Source organism: Ascaphus truei, chromosome 9 (assembly GCF_040206685.1).
Source record: "Ascaphus truei isolate aAscTru1 chromosome 9, aAscTru1.hap1, whole genome shotgun sequence".
NCBI lineage: Eukaryota > Metazoa > Chordata > Amphibia > Anura > Ascaphidae > Ascaphus > Ascaphus truei.
Window position 1 is genome coordinate 25,628,555 of NC_134491.1, and position 20,432 is coordinate 25,648,986.

General features: G+C 47.2%; 2 protein-coding genes across 16 annotated transcripts in view; one reads left to right on the forward strand and one right to left on the reverse strand.

Moving 5' to 3' along the window:
• PPP1R12B (protein phosphatase 1 regulatory subunit 12B) overlaps nt 1–11,641 on the forward strand; it is a 35,340-nt gene extending 23,699 nt beyond the window's left edge. For 5 of the 8 annotated variants that reach the window (XM_075613945.1, XM_075613942.1, XM_075613944.1 and 2 more), the window contains 6 exons: nt 6,097–6,113; nt 6,526–6,673; nt 7,299–7,403; nt 7,761–7,811; nt 7,960–8,010; nt 10,931–11,641. In XM_075613945.1, the coding sequence (XP_075470060.1) occupies nt 6,097–6,113; nt 6,526–6,673; nt 7,299–7,403; nt 7,761–7,811; nt 7,960–8,010; nt 10,931–11,017 (459 nt within the window). In that variant the 3' untranslated portion in view covers nt 11,018–11,641. Of the gene's footprint in view, nt 1–2,227; nt 3,116–5,145; nt 5,419–6,096; nt 6,114–6,525; nt 6,674–7,298; nt 7,404–7,729; nt 7,812–7,959; nt 8,011–10,930 lie in introns of those variants that run through there. The other 3 variants (XM_075613948.1, XM_075613949.1, XM_075613946.1) reach the window with 3 other exon arrangements.
• Nucleotides 11,642–14,804: 3,163 nt separating this feature from the next.
• SYT2 (synaptotagmin 2) overlaps nt 14,805–20,432 on the reverse strand; it is an 88,346-nt gene continuing 82,718 nt past the window's right edge. For all 8 annotated transcript variants that reach the window (XM_075613930.1, XM_075613936.1, XM_075613929.1 and 5 more), the window contains one exon: nt 14,805–20,117. In XM_075613930.1, coding sequence (XP_075470045.1) covers nt 19,911–20,117 — 207 coding nt within the window. In that variant the 3' untranslated portion in view covers nt 14,805–19,910. The remainder of the gene's footprint in view (nt 20,118–20,432) is intronic.

A 20,432-nucleotide genomic window follows, 5' to 3' on the forward strand; every position in this document is an offset into this window, starting at 1 on the left:
TTCATCTTATTTACCTATGTGAGCATTGAGGATGAACTGGAGTCGCCTGCCGCTCCAGCACTCGTACCAGGGATTGACTGGAAATGTGCTTGTTGCATGTTCATAGTGGCTCTATACTCCTATTTTTTCCACTCTATGTATAGCGTCCTTCTTTATGTCAAAGAAGGATAGTTCTTGGTTGTAGCTGATGCGCTCCTTCAAAGTTTACCTCCGAGTATCACATTTTAACCCAGCCACAAACTGGTCTCTCAGCAGATGGTCACTGTCTCCCTGTCCTGACGGATCCTTCACCTTCACAATCTGTAGTGCATCTTGCAGTACCAGGGCGTATTAAAGAGGGGGAGTTACTGACCCTCCCCTACACACAACAAACAGAATAATACAATGAAATAACTGCAATAAATATATTTTAAATAAATGTAACAAATTAGTACAGGGAATAGGTAAATTAATGAAAATATTAGAATACTCACTAATCTAAATACAGTACAAATATAAATTAAAATCAATACTAAAATAAATAATCAATACACTAGCTTTATATCTATAACAATGTTAGATCTCAGTTGAAATCAATTACAATCTATTTAACCTAGTACTTATCTTTTATTCTCGTTGGTCTCCTGAGGGAAGGACTGTAGTTTGGACAATGAGTAAGTTTCTTGTACTGTATGTTGGTCTCCTGTAATCTAAACTATAATAAGTTGTTACTCTGTGTCCTACTAAGTACTATTCACTATACTCTTTTGTTTCTATTTTTCCTATTTTCTCTCCTTTTTCTCTTTAACACACACACTCTCCCTTTCTCCTGCCGCCTCTCTCTCCCAGTCTAAGTTCCAGCTGACTTTTTAAAAAGGTCAGTAACTATCCTGGCAGAAGCTGTTAAAAAATAAATAATCTAATGCATGTTTACAAGTTTCTCTGCTTGCACAAGGAAGTCTTAATGATATGTAATGATATTACATATCCCTCCCCATTCCACTTTTGCCCACCTTCATCTCTCCCCCCTTCTCTATCCCTCCCCTTTCTCTCCCCTATCTTTCTCCCCCCTATCCCTCTCCCCCTATCTTGCTCCCTCCTATCTCCCCTATCTCTCTCCCCCTTATCACTCTCTCCCCCCACTTTCACTCACCCCCCTTTCTCTCACCCCACACCTTCCTCTGCCCACACCTTCCTCTGCTTCCCCACTTTTTTCTCCCCCCACACCATCCTCTCTCCTCTCCACTTTCCCTCTCTCCCCCCTCCACATTCTGTTCCCCCCCTCCCCTTTCCCTCTCTCCCCCCCCTTTCTCTCTCTCCCCCATCCCCTTTCCCTCTCTCCCCCTCCCCTTTCCCTCTCTCCCCCCTCCCCTTTCCCTCTCTCCCCCACCCCATTCCATCTCTCCCCCCACCCCATTCCATCTCTCCCCCCACCCCATTTCATCTCTCCCCCCACCCCATTCCATCTCTCCCCCCCCTCCCTTTTCCCTCTCTCCGCCCCTCCCCTTTTCCTCTCTCCGCCCATCCCTTTTCCTCTCCCCTCACCTTCCTCTCTCTCACCCCCTTCCTCTGGCTCTTCTCCCTTCCTCTCTCTCCCCCCCTTCCTCTCTCCCCCCCTTTCTCTCTCCCCCCCCTTCCTCTCTCCCCCCCCTTCCTCTCTTCCCCCCCTTCCTCTCTCCCCCCCCCTTCCTCTGTCTCTCCTCCCTTCCTCTCCCCCCCCTCGGTCGCTCTCTTTCCCCCTTGCTCTCTTTCCCACTCTCTTGCTCTCGTTCTCTTTCCCGCTCTCTTGCTCCCGTTCTCTTTCCCGCTCTCTTGCTCCCGTTCTCTTTCCCGCTCTCTTGCTCTCGTTCTCTTTCCCGCTCTCTTGCTCTCTTTCCCTCTCTCTTTCTGTCACTCTCTTTCCCTCTCTCGGTCGCTCTCTTTCCCTCTCGCTCTCTTTCCCTCTCTCTTTCCCGGTCTCACTCTTTCCTCTCTTTCGTGCTCTCGCTCACTTTCCCTTTTTTCCCATCTCTCTCGCTCTCTTTCTCTCTCTCTCACTCTCTCTCTCTCTCTCTCTCTCTCTCTCTCTCTTTCTCTCTCTCTCTCTCTCTCTCGCTCTGTTTCCTTGTTTCTCTTTTCTTCTCTTCTCTGTTATCTCTAGATCAGAATTGTTAACCCTTCACTGCCAGAACACCCCACTAAAGCCCTTTACTGGCAAAGACAGGACCCCCCCCCCCCCCTTCCCATTATCCCTTCACTTCGAGAGAGCCCCTGCAGAGTGATACCACTCACATCCCATTAACCCCTTGAGTTCCAGAGAGCCCTACAGAGTGATACCACGCTCGTCCCATTAACCCCTTCAGTTCCAGAGAGTCCCGCAGAGTGAAACCATTCACACCCCATTAACCCCTTCTCTGTTTGGCTTGTGTCTCTCTACTCTCACACTGGAAATAGTTTTTTTTTTATGACCTTCTGGCTTCTTTCCAACATTCCAGGCCGTGGGAGCAGGAATGTTGGATCCTATAATACAGAGAAACCCAAAGAGAGGGTTAGTGGAGCTCTATTCTAATGCAGGACTCCAGGAAGTAGGTCTGAATTTACACAGACTCTGCGGGTCCCTCCCACCTCCTTCCATAAGAGGATCCTGCAGCCCTATATGTCTCTCTTTCTTTTTTTTGTTGTTGTAATTTATCCTTCTCTTCTGCAGTAAAATATGCAGTATGTCAAAGCCCCCCTCTGCTCTGCCGCTGCACAGATCATGGACCGTTCCTCTGATCTTCCAGTTGGATCCTCACTCTTCCCAGACTCAGAACCAGATCGGGTTTAAATCTGCTCTTCCGTTAAGCAGTTTGCCACTCCAGACTTTTTACGGGCCCTGAAAGTTTTAGGCTGACAGCAGCGGATGTTGTCACAGCAGCCAACAGCCTCTGCAGGGATTTTGAAGGGGTGCGAGCGCTGTTCGCGGGGTGTCTGCGTTCACACACGGGGCAGCTTTTCGGCTGTTGAAGCCGGCGCTGGGAGAGGATAAATTCCAGCCGGATTACCGGGAAGTGAGATGTCGTCGCTGTTTAACCGCTCAAAAGATTTCACACGGGCGCGGAAATCACAGCCTGACTCTCCGCCCTCCTCCCCTTCACCGACGGCAAAGACGCTGCGTGTATGAAGCTCTGAGCTGTGTCCCTGGCTCTGTGTATATCTGCTCTCACCTCCTTGTGCTGGGTGGCTGAGGGGGGTTAGTGGTGTGTTAATTGCACAAACTGCTCATTCACTGAACCTCCACTCTGCACCCTTTGCTATTTCTGGGCCAACCGCGCACACTGTGTCACTGCACCCTCACCATCTGCTATTCCAGTATTGATCATACTAACAGATCTTTCACACCCTCCCCTCTTCTCTCCTTTCTCTGTCTCTTTTTAGCTTTCCCTTTCTCACTTTCTCTCCTTTCCGCACCTAACACCTTTCGCCACCGCAGGTGCTCCGCGGCTATTTAGCCGCCGGCCGTTTTGCCGTAAGTCCTATCCTTAATCCTTACCCTAAAAAGCTTAAACCCTCACCCTAAAACCCCTAAACTTAACCCCCTAATCCTAACGCTAATCCCTTACTTTAGGGATGAAACGGCCGGCGGCTGATCGTCCATGGTGGCTGAAAGTCGGCGACGAAATGTCCAATTTCTCTCCTTTCCTTCATCTCTCTCTCTCCTTTCCTTCAGCTCTCTTGCTCTCTTTTCCCTTTCCTTCGTCTCTCGCTCTCTCTCCCCTTTCCTTCGTCTCGCTCGCTCTCTCCCCCCTTTCCCTTGTCTTGCTCGCTCTCTCTCACCTTTCCTTTGTCTCGCTCACTCTCTTTATCTTTTCCTTCGTCTCGCTCTCTCTTTCTCTATCCTTTCCTTAGTCTCGCTCGCTCTGTCCCCTTTCCTTAGTCTCGCGCTCTCTCCCCTTTCCTTCATCTCACTCGCGCTCTCTCTCCCCTTTCCTTCATCTCACTCGCGCTCTCTCTCCCCTTTCCTTCATCTCACTTGCTCTCACTCCCCTTTCCTTTGTCTCGCTCTCTCTCTCCCCTTTCCTTCGTCTCTTTCGCTCTTTCTCCCCTTTCCTTCGTTTCGCTCACTCTCTCCCCCTTTCCTTCGTCTCGCTCTCTCTCCACCTTGCTTCGTCTCGCTCTCTCTCTCTCCCCTTTGCTTCGTCTCATACTCGTTCTCTCCCCTTTCCTTCGTCTCGCTCGCTCTCGCCCCCTTTCCTTCGTCTCTCTTTCTCTCTCTCCTCTTTGCTTCATCTCGCTCTCTCTCTCCCCTTTCCTTCGTCTCTTTCGCTCTTTCTCCCCTTTCCTTCGTTTCGCTCACTCTCTCCCCCTTTCCTTCGTCTCGCTCTCTCTCCACCTTGCTTCGTCTCGCTCTCTCTCTCCCCTCTCCTTCGTCTCTTTCGCTCTCTCTCCCCTTTCCTTCGTCTCTTTTGCTCTCTCTCCCCTTTCCTTCGTTTCGCTCACTCTCTCCCCCATTCCTTCGTCTCGCTCTCTCTCCACCTTGCTTCGTCTCGCTCTCTCTCTCTCCCCTTTGCTTCATCTCGTGCTCGCTCTCTCCCCTTTCCTTCGTCTCGCTCGCTCTCGCCCCCTTTCCTTCGTCTCTCTTTCTCTCTTTCTCCCCCCTTTGCTTCATCTTGCTCTCTCTCCCCTTTGCTTCATCTCGCTCTCTCTCCCTTTCCTTCGTCTCTCTTTCTCTCTCTCTCCCCTTTGCTTCGTCTCGCTCTCTCTCCCCTTTGCTTCATCTCGCTCTCTCCCCTTTGCTTCTTCTCGCTCTCTCTCTCTCCCCTTTGCTTCGTCTCGCTCTCTCTCCCCTTTGCTTCATCTCGCTCTCTCCCCTTTGCTTCTTCTCGCTCTCTCTCTCTCCCCTTTGCTTCATCTCGCTCTCTCCCCTTTGCTTCTTCTCGCTCTCTCTCTCTCCCCTTTGCTTCGTCTCGCTCTCTCTCCCTTTCCTTCGTCTCTCTTTCTCTCTCTCTCCCCTTTGCTTCGTCTCGCTCTCTCTCCCCTTTGCTTCATCTCGCTCTCTCCCCTTTGCTTCTTCTCGCTCTCTCTCTCTCCCCTTTGCTTCGTCTCGCTCTCTCTCCCCTTTGCTTCATCTCGCTCTCTCCCCTTTGCTTCTTCTCGCTCTCTCTCTCTCCCCTTTGCTTCGTCTCGCTCTCTCTCCTTTTCCTTCGTATCTCTTTCTTCCCCTCTTTCAGTCCCTCTTCCCGTTGTCCTAATACGGCAATGTCAGACCCTCTCTCCCACTGAGCACCTCTCGCACTGTGACTGCCAGATCTCAGTCTCTCCTCATCCTTCCAGTCTAGATCACTCTGTTCTGCAGTGTCTCTGATAAATGTTTTTCCCGTTTTATTACCTTCAGAGCCCTTGTTATATACAATTGGAATCTGAAAACGTTTTACCCCGGATAAGTTGGCTGTTTGAGGATGTGTTCCTGTGCGAATGCTGGTAGATTGATTTCCCCAGAGCTATACCTTTCCCATGGATGGGGACACCTATGTGCCTTGTGCTAACTTATAGTCAAAGAGACGAGATTAATGTTAGAATATTAAAAAACCCACTCTGCTGTTATTACAATCTAGCTTTGAAGCGGGTAATGAGTAGAGATTAGATTGTCAGTTCTTGAGTTTAGCGTCTCTGTGTCTTGAATGTGTTTGGTGAAGAAGGTGGGAGGTGCTGAACTTCAGCCACTGGGGGCTGTCAGTGCTGGTAGTGCCTCTGAAGGGGGTCAGCTGTCGATTAAGGCCAAATATTTAGCAGCTGTGCAAGGGTGGGACGAATTCCTGAGATCTAACTGGGTCTCTGAGGCAAAGTCTAATTCAGTGTTTATACAGTATTTCAACCTTTAGTAATCCAGCAAGGATGATAATTGACCCGCTACACTGTATAATGATCAAGAGTATCTCTGTACACTGATAGTGAACATGCTGCACTGCATAATGATACTGGATAGTTATACACTAATAATGAACATGCTGTGCTGTATAATTATGTTGAGTATGTCTATACACTTCCAACAAAAATTTAGAAGAAAATTGGCATAACGTGTGTTATATATAATATATAATGTTTTTCGCTTTTGTGTCACCTCTGTCCTTCTAACCTACCTTGTGTCTCTTTCCACAGCATGAAAGATTGGCTAGGTAAGAAACATCCTTCTTTCAGAGGAATCTGACACTACCGCTGCCCGCACTGTACCTGTGCTGTGTATACTGTATGTGTCATGATGTAGTAGGTTGTGAGGAGGAGGTTGGCAGTGCCGCTACCCACGCTGTGTATCTGTGCTGTGTATACATGTCATGATGTACCAGTGTCTGTGGAGTGGAGGGTGTGACTGCTGCGGCCCGTGCTCTACCTTTGCTGTACGCACATATCATGGTGTAACAATGTATGTGAAGGGGAGGCTGGCAATACAACTGCCCATGCTGTGTGTGTGGGCGAGAGACTGGCCCATGGGGCAGTTAGTGTGGGTTTGCTTGTAAGCTCTTGTGGAGTTGTATGTGCAGCACTGTGACCCCTGCAGGCAATCTATATCTTTGTTCCCCATGGTTCTAGGTTGGACTCCGGAGGCTCCAGTCTCAGCTCTACGGACTCTACCAGCGACCGAGCCGCTGTAAGAGTGAGCGCTTACACCCGCAGGGAGAACCGGTTGGCATCACTCGGGAGCAAGACAGAGGAGGAAGCAGAGAAAGACTTCAAAAAGGTCACCACCTATAGGGCTGGCACAGGGGTTAAAGAGCCTGGCACTTCTAGGGCAGGCAAAGAGGATAATGGGCCTGGCACTTCTAGGGCTCACACAGGAGATGCACGGACTAGCACCTATAGAGCTGGCACAGGGGTTACAGAGCCTGGCACTTCTAGGGCAGGCAAAGAGGATAATGGGCCTGGCACTTCTAGGGCTCACACAGGAGATGCATGGACTAGCACCTATAGAGCTGGCACAGGGGTTACAGAGCCTGGCAATTCTAGGGCAGGCAAAGAGGATAATGGGCCTGGCACTTCTAGGGCTCACACAGGAGATGCACAGACTGGCACCTCTAGGGCTGGCACAGGAGATACAGGGCCTGGCACCTGGGATAGAGAGCATGGCACCTCTGGGGCTGACTCGGGTACAGAACCTGGCATCTCTAGGACTCTAGGGTTTAGCACTTTGTGGACGAGCTGTTCATGACTTTTGATTATTGAGTCTGTGTGGCCACATTGAATAGCACCTATTTTAGCCCTGAAGTGCCTTTTTTTGAGCTGTTATTGACGTTGCTGCTTCAGTTGTGCTGCTCGTCCGGTGTGGGCTACGTGTGTGTGATGTGTGCTCTGGGCTCCATTCTTAGCTGTACGAGAGCGCCTTCTGTGAGAACGAGAAGCTGAAGACCAACCTGCGTGATGCTCAGCTAGAGCTGGCGGACATCAAGTCCAAGCTGGAGAGAGTCGTGAAGGTAACACGGACCAACAATAAAATGACCAATAATCCCTGGTCTGATCAATAACACCACTGCCACAGTTTTGGGATAGGCTTTATTGAGACTTACACAGTACACTGTAAGTAGGATACCCATTAGAGCCAAGATTTCACTAGCAAGTCAACCTGATATATCTGTGTGCACTATATTTTTCTTTCTTTTTTGGGTTGATCGTGCTCCCTCTGGAATTTGTAGAGAGCTGATCAATAACCTCACCAATAATCTCAGCCTGAGCAATAACCTGACCAATTACCAACCCCTGCACGAGCTTCTTCCCCTCCTGCTCTGTGTCTCACCCACAGGGCTTACACTCTGATTTCCCATGCTTTGCAGAGGCAGGACAAGTCATCGAGTCAGGCTGGGCTTCTGGAGGCAGAGAAAAGGGTGAGTGTCAACTCCTTGGGCCATCTTACTTTGGTCTGGGGGGGGGGGGTAGTCAGGTAGGAAAATCCAGCCTGTAATGTATTATTAACATTGATTCAACCACTCACACACAGACACACATATAACCCAACTCCATCTGCTATTCTAGGAGAAGCGAGTGTTGGAGCGCAGGATGTCTGAGATGGAGGATGATCTCAAGGTAAGAGACAGGCCGGGTTAGGGGTCAGCTGGACAGGGTCAGGCATCAAAACGACCAAATCATTTCCATATATAAAAGAAAAACACAGTACAAGTGCGCAACTATAATGAATAAACAGAGTGAATTGAAATAAAGTGCATTAACCACTTAATACCCAAGTGAGTACAAGTAACTAGGTTACCAATAAGGAGCGCCTGCTGCTGTGATAGGGTGGTCCAAGACCCTGAATCTAGACAAAACAAAACACAAAACAGCGCACAACGCTCATGGTGAAGTAAGAATGAACAATTTATATTAAAAAGTAATTCAAGGTTCTGCGTACATCAGATAAAGATAAAACAGGCATGTAACTGTAACTATGACAGTTGTTACCACTCAGGTATCAGGACACAGGAGAAGGCTGCAGCGGATCACCCAATGTCAGGAATCTGCAGTCATATCAGGCTGTGCTTTCATCTGCTGGGCTCTTTAGAAGCGGAGGGTTCCCTTTAGGCTTCCACGTAATCCAGGTAGATAAGTCCCAAGCTCCGTTTAGGAGTAGCTGGTAGAGGGACAGTCTCACCGATCAGGGTCAGCTCTGCCTCCCACGCCAGCTTCACTTAACCAGCAAAGTGATAGAATACTAAGGGTACTAGTAGATCAATAAAAGTATCATTCCAACTAGTTTCGTAGCAACTATAAAGGCCACTTCATCCCTGCTGGTTAAGTGAAGCTGGCGTGGGAGGCAGAGCTGACCCTGATCGGTGAGACTGTCCCTCTACCAGCTACTCCTAAACGGAGCTTGGGACTTATCTACCTGGATTACGTGGAAGCCTAAAGGGAACCCTCCGCTTCTAAAGAGCCCAGCAGATGAAAGCACAGCCTGATATGACTGCAGATTCCTGACATTGGGTGATCCGCTGCAGCCTTCTCCTGTGTCCTGATACCTGAGTGGTAACAACTGTCATAGTTACAGTTACAGCAGCGGCAGCTTTTATTCGAGTAAAAGCCGCCGGCTGCATGCGTCTGGGAAGCGGGTAGCCGCGGCGCGTGGCGGCGCACTGTGACGTCACAGTAACATGCGCGCCCGGCTTCCCCGTCTTCCCCGGCTTCCGCAGGCTTCCCCGACACCCCTGGAGATCAAATTAAGGTAAGCGGGGGTGCGGGGAAGCAGAGGGGCAGAGCAGAAGCCGGGTTCGGGGTCCGGAAGGGGGGGTAAATTGCGCGTGAAGAGGAGGGGGGGTGCGTGGGGGAAACGCGGCGGCGCGCGTTTATTACTGGCGGCAGCTGGGGTAGATCCCGGCTTGCCGGCGGCATTCAGTGCAATAAAAGATGTCGCTACTGTACATGCCTGTTTTATCTTTATCTGATGTACGCAGAACCTTGAATTACTTTTTAATATAAATTGTTCATTCTTACTTCACCATGAGCGTTGTGCACTGTTTTGTGTTTTGTTTCATTTCCATATATAACTGTTTAATTTCCACCCCACGTCCTGGTCACTGGACCCTTCCATCCTTTAATGACACACACTGGTGTTCCACATATTTGTTTACACGCCTTCCTCAGCCAGTAGTTCCTGTAGTACGCAGTAACATCACTGACACCTGACAGTGACAGCATAGGAAGTGTAGAGGTCAGTGGTCAGTCTTCCTGCCCCGGATTCTTTTAGAATAGTGCAGGTCATGAGGGAGTAGAAGGGATATAAGTTATACGTGTGTGTACACATCGGCTGGACTCCTCACACGCTCTGTGCCTCTTACCACAGCTCAGCATTATCACTGCTCGTCAGACACCCTGAGCATTCTTTCCTCTGTCATCACGGGAAAACCGTGACAATGAGGGTCCAGCGCCAACAGTGATCGCATAGGGATGTCGTGGCCTAATAGAATATCAGTGTTTTTGTGTGTGTGTGTGTATAAAGTACAATTATGTAATAAGATTTAGTTTTTTCAATGCGGGGAGCTGGATACAACCCTTCATGGTGCAGACCTTCTTCTTTGCATATAGAGATGTTGCAATGGAATGAAAGCACTTAGACTTGTGACACATCCATTGTGATCAGCTTGTGATGCCACTCATTAGCGCACTAACTCACACACCCCCACAACGGTTCATCGTCTCTCACTCCTCTTTTCTCCCTCTCTCCCCTCCATTTCCCCTTTCATGCCCACATATTTTCCTTATTTTACTATATTGCTTTTTCACTCATACACTATCTCTTCTTTCTTATTTCTCTCCCCCCTCCTATCTCTTTCACGCCTTCCTTTGGTTCCCTTTCTCTCTTTTTGCTCCCCGCTTTTGTTCTGTATTTCTTTCATTTTTCCTCATTCCACTTCCCCTCCTCTTCCATCTTCCCCTTGTAGTGCTACCCCAGTTAAAACAGTTTCACAGCTTGCACCAAATGAATGCACACCTGCTGGCACACGTCTCCGCTCAGCGAAACCACGCAGGGGAGATGGAGGAGCTGTGAGCTGCCCGCCAAGGCCCCTGGTGCAGCTGCTCCTCCTCCCCACACCCTCTCAGACAGGTTGTCCAGAGGCTGTACATGATACACTAATATCAGCTTGTTGGTGCACGGATACAGAGCCTGGCACCTGTAGGGCTGGGATTAGGGGATACATAGTGCGTCACTTCTATGGCTGGGGCCTTCAGGACTGTCACATACAGTAGGATACCAGAATCTGTCACATCTACGACTGTTACATGGGGATACAGAGTTTGGTACCTCTAGGGCTGGTACAGAGATGCCCTCATGTCACTGTCAGCTTGTGGTGTTGGTGGGGAGGGATGGGGACAAACTCCATAGGTCCCTTGTCACTGTCACCATTCGGTGGTGGACAGTGACAGACTATATATGCCCTAGGTACCTTCTGCCACTGTATAGCCCTTCCTTGGTTGGGAGGGCCAGGTCTCCCTGACCCTTTTACTTTTCTTTCAGGTTCTCACCGACCTGAAATGTGACAACCAGCGTCTGAAAGATGAAAATGGTGCATTGATCAGAGTAATCAGCAAACTCTCCAAGTGACCCCTGGGAAAGAGAGGCAGGGGACACCCAAAACTCAGCACACAGACTGTATCCCCAGTCAGCCCCCGTGTCCCCTGCACAGCTATCCCAGGCACTAATCATGAAGCTGCCAACGTGATTTCTTTGTTCACAGCGTGTGTGTGTATATATATATATATGTGTGTCTGTGTGTCTGTGTGTCTCTAGGGCCGTCCGTGGGGGAAGGGCGGGGGCTTCGTCTAAAGAAAGGAGGGATATTTGTTTTGCAAATTAAAAGCAGAACGTCTCGGTGTAAACCCTGGTCAAACCTTTCACTGCCATGGGACTAAGAAATTTGTGTATGCGTGCATTTGTTTAATATTTGTGTGTGTGTGTGTGTATATATATATAGTTAGGTCCGGAAATAATTGGACACTGACACGATTTTCATAATTTTGGCTCTGTACGCCACCACAATGGATTTGAAATGAAACAACGAGATGCAATAGCAGTGCAGACTTTCAGCTTTAATTCAAGGGGTTGAACAAAAATATCGTATGAAACGTTTAGGAATTGCAACCATTTTCATACACAGTCCCCTTATTTCAGGGGCTCAAATGTAATTGGACAAATTAACACAATCATAAATAAAATGTTCATTTTTAATACTTTGTCGAGAATCCTTTGCAGGCAATGACTGCTTGAAGTCTGGAACGCATGGACATCACCAAACGCTGGGTTTCCTCCTTTGTGATGCTTTGCGAGGCCTTTACTGCAGCTGTCTTCAGTTGTTGTTTGTTCGTGTGCCTTTCTGCCTTAAGTTTTGTCTTCAGCAAGTGAAATGCATGCTCGATCGGGTTGAGATCAGGTGATTGACTCGGCCATTGCAGAATATTCCACTTCTTTGCCTTAAAAAACTCCTGGGTTGCTTTCGCAGTATGTTTTGGGTCATTGTCCATCTGTAAAGTGAAGCGCCGTCCAATCAACTTTGCTGAATTTGGCTGAATCTGAGCAGACAATATATCCCAATACACTTCAGAATTCATCCGGCTGCTTCTGTCTTCTGTCACATCATCAATAAACACTAGTGACCCAGTACCATTGTAAGCCATGCATGCCCATGCCATCACACTGCATCCACCGTGTTTTACAGATGATGTGGTATGCTTCGGATCATGAGCCGTTCCAAGCCTTCTCCATACTTTTTTCTTCCCATCATTCTGGTACAGGTTGATCTTAGTTTCATCTGTCCAAAGAATGCTCCAGAACTGGGCTGGCTTTTTTAGATATTGTTTGGCAAAGTCTAATTTGGCCTTTCTATTCTTGAGGCTTATGAATGGTTTGCACCTTGTGGTAAACCCTCTGTATTTGCTCTCGCGAAGTCTTCTCTTTATGGTAGACTTGGATAATGATATGCCTACCTCCTGGAGAGTGTTCTTCACTTGGCTGGATGTTGTGAAGGGGTTTTTCTTTACCATGGAATGGATCCTACGATCATCCACCATTGTTGTCTTCCGTGGACGTCCAGGCCTTTTTGTGTTGCAGAGCTCACCAGTGCGTTCTTTTTTTCTCAGAATGTACCAAACTGTTGATTTGGCCACTCCTAATGTTACTGCTATCTCTCTGGTGGATTTTTTATTTTTTTTTGCAGCCTAAGGATGCCCTGTTTCACTTGCATTGAGAGCTCCTTTGACCACATGTTGTGGGTTCACAGCAACAGCTTCCAAATGCGAATGCCACACCTGGAATGAACTCCAGACCTTTTACCTGCTTAATTGATGATGAAATAACGAAGGAATAGCCCACACCTGTCCATGAAACAGCTTTTGAGTCAATTGTCCAATTACTTTTGGTCCCTTGAAAAAGAGGGGGCTACATATTAAAGAGTAAAGAGATGTAATTCCTAAACCCTTCCTGTGAATACTCTCAAATTAAAGATGATAGACTGCACTTTAAGTCCATATTCAGTATTTAACTGTAACTTGAATTTATTTTGGTACACATCCGAAATAACAAAACGTATATATATATATATATATATATATATATATATATATATATATATATATATATATATATATATATATATATATATATACACACACGCATACACCGTGAAGGTGGTAAGCCACCATTTTCCATGTTTCTACTCCTGTTTCTGGATGTTTCTTTAGCTTCACTCCCACATCCGCTTACAATGAGAAGACTCTCCTCCTGGATAATTTCACTGACGCTCTCTACTCTATTTGTATCCCATTGCTGGATGCGTAATGTCAGAAGTGTCACATCACTACCCTGGTCTGTTACATCTGCGGCGGTCTATGAATAATTTATATCGGGGATTTCTAAATATGACCATCATCAGACTATTTCTCAGACAAAAATATCCCTAAATAAGAACTAAAACATGTTTTGAATATATATATATTTATATTGAGCTTGCTGGGACTGTGTGTGTGTGTGTTTATATTATATATATATAATTATTTTTTTTATATATATATATTCAGCTGCTTGTCAAGGTTTGTAGTTCTTCCTGCATATACGTGCAGTAAACACTGATTTAATATGTGTGAAAATGTATTTTTTTATTTTGTCACAAAGAAGAGAGACCAGCAGCAATGGGATGAATAATAAAGATGTCGCAGACAGGATTTCAACAAAAAAACATTTGCTGCCGGCGTTGTAATTGAGCAACTTGAAATTTCCTTCATAACAGGTTGTTCTAAGTGTGAACGTCTGAGTTTAATGCGTAATGCAAGAGGATGTTTATGCACAGAGGTCTATTTATAATAAATCACAGTTCTTTAATGAAGGTTTGTGTCCCTGATACTGTACCTTTGATTGGGAGGGGGTGAGAGGAAGGTGCCTCTGATGTCTGTGTATTACGGGGTGAGAGGTTTGTGTCTGGATTGGGAATAGGTGAGAGTAGCATGTTCCTGAGGTCTGTATTAGGAGGTGACCGGTATGGGTCCCTGATATCTATGTTTAGGAGGGGATGAGATGTATATGTCCTTAACGTCTGTTTATTAGAAAAGGAGAGGATGTCCTTCGTGTCTGTGTAATAGTTATGTGTCCCTGAAGTCTGTGTATTAGAAGGTGAGAGGCATGTGTCTGTACTGTATATTAGGTGTCTCTATAGAAAGAGATGAGAGGTATATGTGGCTTATTTTTGTATTGAGGGGGTGAGAGGTACATGTCCCTGAAGTCTGTGTATGAGAAGGGGTTCAGATAGGTGTCACTGATGTCTGTATTAACAGTAGGTGGGAGGTATGGGTCTCTGCTATTTGGATTTCGAGGTGGTGAGAAGTGCGTGTTCCGGAGTTCTGTATTATGAGGGGGTGACAGGCATGTGTCCCTGAAGTTTGTGTATTAGGAGGAGGTGAAAGGTATGTGTCTGTATATTATGTGTGGGTGAGAGGTATGTGTCCCTGATATCTGTAGAATGAGGTTAGAGGTATATGTCCCTGAAGTTAGAAGTATGCGTCTATGTATTAGGAGGCGGTGAGAGGTATGTGTCCCTGATATCTGTAGAATGAGGTTAGAGGTATATGTCCCTGAAGTTAGAAGTATGCGTCTATGTATTAGGAGGCGGTGAGAGGTATGTGTCCCTGAAGTTTGTGTATTAGGAGGAGGTGAAAGGTATGTGTCTGTATATTATGTGTGGGTGAGAGGTATGTGTCCCTGATGTCCATTAGAAGTAGGTGAGAGGTTTGTGTCTTCTGTTAGAATTTGGGAGAGGTGGTGAGGTCTGTATTATGAGGGGGTGACAAGTATGCATCATGATATCCGTGTAGGAGGGGGGTTAACAGTTAAGTGACACTCATCATTTCAGCAGATTTCTTTATTAAGGAGACATCTTACAAAATAACAAAGACAACAATAATCGCACACAAACAGTGAACATGGGGGTGGGGAAGAGAAGAGCCCACGGGGGGGCTCTCTCCCCCCCACATCCCCACCCCATACACCTCCCGAAAACATAGAGACGGAGACAGAACACATGCATATTCAGTCCGGGAATCTCTCCCTCCCGGACCCCCCGCGCTCAGAAAATATGGCTTTTATATCTCAGCATGGCAAAGGGTTAGACAGACGCCACGAGACGCAGGAAGGGACCACCCCCCGCGCCAAAGGGGGGGCAGAGTCTATTGCCCGGAAAAAATCCGTTAACATTTAGCAATTACAAGACACCAGACGCACACAAGAAAAAAATATATAATAAAATTAAACATACACCCTCCCCTTTATAACCCCCTATATATATATATATATTTATATCTATATACTTTATTTTCCTCTTTAGCATGCGTACATTCGCAAAAATAAAGAAAAATTTAACGAAACCCCCCTACATTTTCCCAAACCTATGGGGCTCCCACAAGCAGAGTATACCCTCTTCCACACCAGCAATGCACTACAACGCAGGCCTCTCTGGCAAAGAAGAGATTAATCTGCAATCTCGATCCCTTTAACTCAGGGCTGGGAAACTCCAGCCCTCATGGGCCACCAACTGGTCAGGTTTTCAAGATATCGCTGCTTCAGCACAGGTGGCTCACACTGATTGAGCCAGCTGTGCTGAAGCAGGGATATCCTGAAACCTTGATCTGTTGGTGGCCCTTGAGGACAGGCGTTGCCCACCCCTGCTGTAACCCCTTTTCGCCCAGGCAGAGCCAGAAGATGACCCTACTCCTGCAGCGCTGCCCCCTTTTAACCCCTTCACTGCTGTAGGTACTAGGGCAACTAAAAGGAGTAGTGGATGTATGGCACGCAGAAGGTGGGGGGGGGGGGGAGGAAGGTGTGTATTAATGAGATACAGAAAACTTTTATTTTTCCTTTTGTGTTACTCCAGTGAAGCTTCGAATGTTTCTCTGCGGGATGCCTGGACATTGGCAGCCGTGCGAGAGGTGAGTGTGTGGCAGTGAAGGGGTTAAGAGGTGGGCGTTCGTTAGGTCTCACATTGTCACGCACACAAACACCCCCCCCCCCCCCATGCCGATATGTACAAAGTGTCTCATGCATATTATGTACAATTTATCATATACACCTCCGCCCCGGCCATACATACAGACATACAGTACAGTATACAGTACGTATGCAGGCACGCGGGTCTGTTTATGCAGCTTGGGCGAGACGCTGCACAGAGATAATGATATCCGGCTCCGTCTGTTAGTGTCAGCCAGAAAATGTGAGAAATGGAAAGAGTTTTAATACCTGAACCGGTTCACACGATGGGAAAAAATGACATGTAACACTATAACGTGTGTCACTTAACTCCTCCTACTGCATTATGTAACTGCCTCCTATAACACCTATTTTCAACAGCTTCCTATAAGTTCTCCTATCGCTCTATATAACTACTTGTAACTCATCCTATTGCCCCATATAACCACTCCCTATAACTGCCCCCATTGCTTCATACCTCTACATATAAGGCTAAGGCCCCACTGCACGCCCGCCTTGCGTCCTGACGGCGTTTCACCGTGATCAGCAGGCAGGATTTTTTTAGGCGCGGGGGGCGTGGCCAAAATGGGTCGGGTGGGCGTGCCTATGTCACACATTTTCCGTGTGTGTGTCTTTGCCCGCCCCCCACACCGTGGCCAACGTATCCCCTCTCCCTTTCCACTCTAGATACCTGCAGTACTCGCAAGCCTACTATAATTACATAGGTTATAGGTCCACTTCGTAATCACCTTCGTTTTATTTACCAACGGCTGCGATTTGCGTGCTCACGCATAGATATTCTTTAAGGGCTCAGGCTAGGACTGCAGCCGACCTGTGACTGTCGTTTGTCTAGCAGGTCAGGAGTACATTTTTCTGTGGGTTTAAAAACACCACCACACTCCCCTGTTCTTTGCCGGCTGCCGATCTCCGCTCTTGATTGGCTCACCAGCGCACCATGTGACGCGTCGTCGCACGGGAACACAATCCTCTTGTATCCCCTGCTGGCCGACGCGTCACAGTGTGCAGTGAGCCTGCAAGCGAGGACGCACCGGGGACTCATAGGGACAAGGTAAGGGGCCTGTGGGAGGCGCACACGCGATCGCGCCGCCGGCTGCAGCGGCGACCTAGCCTAACTCTGCCTATTGCTGCATATAACCGTTCCCTATAACTCCTCCTATTGCCCCCTATGGCTGCTCCTATTGACACACGGGGGGTGGGGGGCAGAATAGGTACAGCTATGTTGACAAATGGATTCAGAGACTCGGGATGAAAATGACTCGGCCGAACATGATTTCTGTAGCTAGATAAACAGACCCGGTGATCTTTTTAATGTCATATCACGCCTGCTAAACACACCATGGGGGCACGTATCAAACTGCTCCAGAAAACAGCACCAGATTTACATGGAAATATCCCGCGCACGTGTCCCTGTCTATGCCCGAGGCCGTTGTAGCTCGCACTGGCATTCAAGGGGTGAGTAGGACTTTTTTTTCTTTGCTAAATTTCGATTTGTTTTTTTGTAGCCGTGAAATTTTAAGTTAAATTGCCCCCAAATACTTTTTTGGGGTGGGGTAGGGGGGTTAACCTGTTCATAGGTTGAGATTGTTAGGCTAATTCTGCATTTAAGGAAAGGGAATGAGAGTGCAGATTAAAGTTTAGGGGATTTTTAGCCGACACTGCCCTTGGTATAGAATTAAACACTCGCCCACGCTTGTAACTGTCACCACAAGGGTGGCACTAACTGCCTAGGGTTCAAAAGCATGGACTACCCCATGTGTTCTCAACAGAGAGTATTTACAGTGTAGGAAGACTTGGGACTATTTTGACAGCCTCGCTCCCTGCTCAGTTTACAGAGAGGGCAGGGAGAAGGGACAGTGAGGAAAGGCAAGACACAGACAGTGACACAGAAAAGGCACAGTCACAGTGAGAAGGAGCAGAGAGGCAAGGGACAGACATAGGTAGAAGAGGCAGGGGACAGTGAGACCATGCAATGCAGTAATGTGGGGTCTCCGTTAACCCCTTCAGTTCCAGAGCCTCTAACGCACTGCTGACCTGTCTGGCACTTGAATAGGGTTGTATATTTTGGGGTGAAATGTTCCTGATGTTTATATAAAGTTCATTTTGGGATTATCAGTGTCCTGCACCTCTACCCACCCCTCTTCTCTTCCTCTTCTAACTCTATATCCTGTGCCTCCCTCTTCCTCGGCTGACACTGCATTCTGCTCTTCCCTTTCCCTCTTTTAACACTGCCTCCTGTACCCCCTATACTCAGTTAGGGGTTCTTGCAATGCTGCTGCTCACCTTGTGTGTATACGTGAGGGCTAGGATGGCACTGCGGCTACCCGTGCTGTTCTACCCACCTGTAATTTATCACCAGATTTTGAGAGATTGATGAATTGCACTAATTTCTCTCTAAACTGAGCCCGGGTTAATATCAGTCACATGACTTGGGTGAGCCTATGTGGGCACATTCACCCCCTGTCCTTGGCTCTGGCATCACCCAGGAGATGGCTGTGATGACACCATCTTGTTAATGAAGAGAAGGATGGAAGACAAACGATTCTGGAGACTTGGATAATATTAATATTCCAGAATGAGTTCTAGAGTCGTGTATGATTGGAACTGGAACTGGAAATGGCTGAAACAACTCAGGACGTTCTAGAACTGATCTTTAGGATAAATATGTTCTAGACTAGAGCTTTTTAGAACAGAAACAAAGAATATACCATTGACATGGGAAAAGTGGACATATCTGGGTGGGTGTACTGACCGGAAACTTCTAGATCACAAAAGATCTAGAATAGAAGAGACAATCTGAGCAACCTTCAAAACAACGGACTTCTAGACCAAGAGTTTCTAGCGTACAATACAATCTCTTATATAGAAAGAAATGTCATGGATGGATAGTTTGGGCAGCAAGTTTTAGAAAATGTAAAGACGTCACATACTGTATTTCAAGAACTGAATAAAATAAGGGTTGGATTAGAACGGTGTAGACCCCTAAGCTTCAATGTTCCAGATCACAATTCTGTAGACTAGAAATGTGAAATCTGAAATGGAATGTTTCTAGATCATACTTTTTTTTTTGTCCAGGAAGGAATAAATTGTATCTGTATCTGAAATCTTTAAACAAAATTGTACTTAGCCGAAAACTCTAGAATATACATTTAAAGAATATAATTATCTGGAAAGTTTAAACCTGTAGTTTCAGATCTTTATGATCCTGTGCTAGATCAATTAATTGCAAAGCGAGGATTCTTAAAGCCAGAAACGTCTAAAAAATATATTTCTAGTTTATTATCTTCTAGATAAGAGACATCCTATACCTAAAACTAGATTTAAATTCTTGTAGGAAGGCGACACTTCGAGACCAGATACTCATGTAATCAATCTAAAACCCTCTAGAGGCATTTGGAGCTGTCTCACCTTAAACAGGTGAGACATCTTCTAGAAGATGACTGAAATGGCTGTGTTCTCTAGAACAACTGTGGAAATTCCTGTAAGTTCTAGAACCCAGGACGTGTTTGTAAAAGATGTTTTCTTTGGAAGATCTGTGAATCAGTTGCTTTGTCTGGAATACGTCCACAGCAATCTAGATCGTATTGTTAAAATTTGCTATAGAACACATACAAGTCTCTGGTGCTCTGGAATTTGTGACATACTAGAGCACCCCCTATCCCTAATCAGCCACAACACACTTCAGGAATTTGGTTCCCTCGAATAGGAACCCAGTTCCTGAAGAGCCTTATTGCCTTTTCAAGCTGCAAAAGACCACCAAGAAGGATCTCCTAACTCCTCAAGTGCCTTATTGGCACCAGCGCCCCTGAGCTTTGTTCCATAAGTCTTGGTCACGTTGAGGATGGCGCATAGTGTGATGTGGAGTGACTGGTGGGCGAGAGAAAAGGTGCTTGTAGCTCTGAGTCTGCACAGTAAAGTGTGAGACGGGGGGGAAGGAGCGAGGGGAAGGGTGAGTGTGTGTGGGGGTGGGGGCTTATTTTTTGCTGCCCAGTGCCAGGTCCACTTCCTCCTCGGGTTTGAGCGGGTGCCACTGGGCGATGGGGCGGCGCGGGTTTGCCAGCATGTCGGACCAGTGCCGGAGCTCGGTGCCTGAGGCGCTGCATCCCACGAAGACCTTACCAATCGCTTCATTCTTTCCCAACTTGTCATAATCCAGGACGGTGATTACAACTTGCACCTTCTGCAGTGGGGGAAAGAGGGAAGGGTTAGGACAGGATGCTGTGTGTGCAGACGGGGAGAGAGATGTGAGTTAGTAAAGGATGCTGTGTGTGCAGATGGAGAGAGATGTGAGTTAGTAAAGGATGCTGTGTGTGCAGTTGGAGAGAGATGTGAGTTATTAAAGGATGCTGTGTGTGCAGTTGGAGAGAGATGTGAGTTAGTAAAGGATGCTGTGTGTGCAGTTGGAGAGAGATGTGAGTTAGTAAAGGATGCTGTGTGTGCAGTTGGAGAGAGAGATGTGAGTTAGTAAAGGATGCTGTGTGTGCAGACGGGGAGA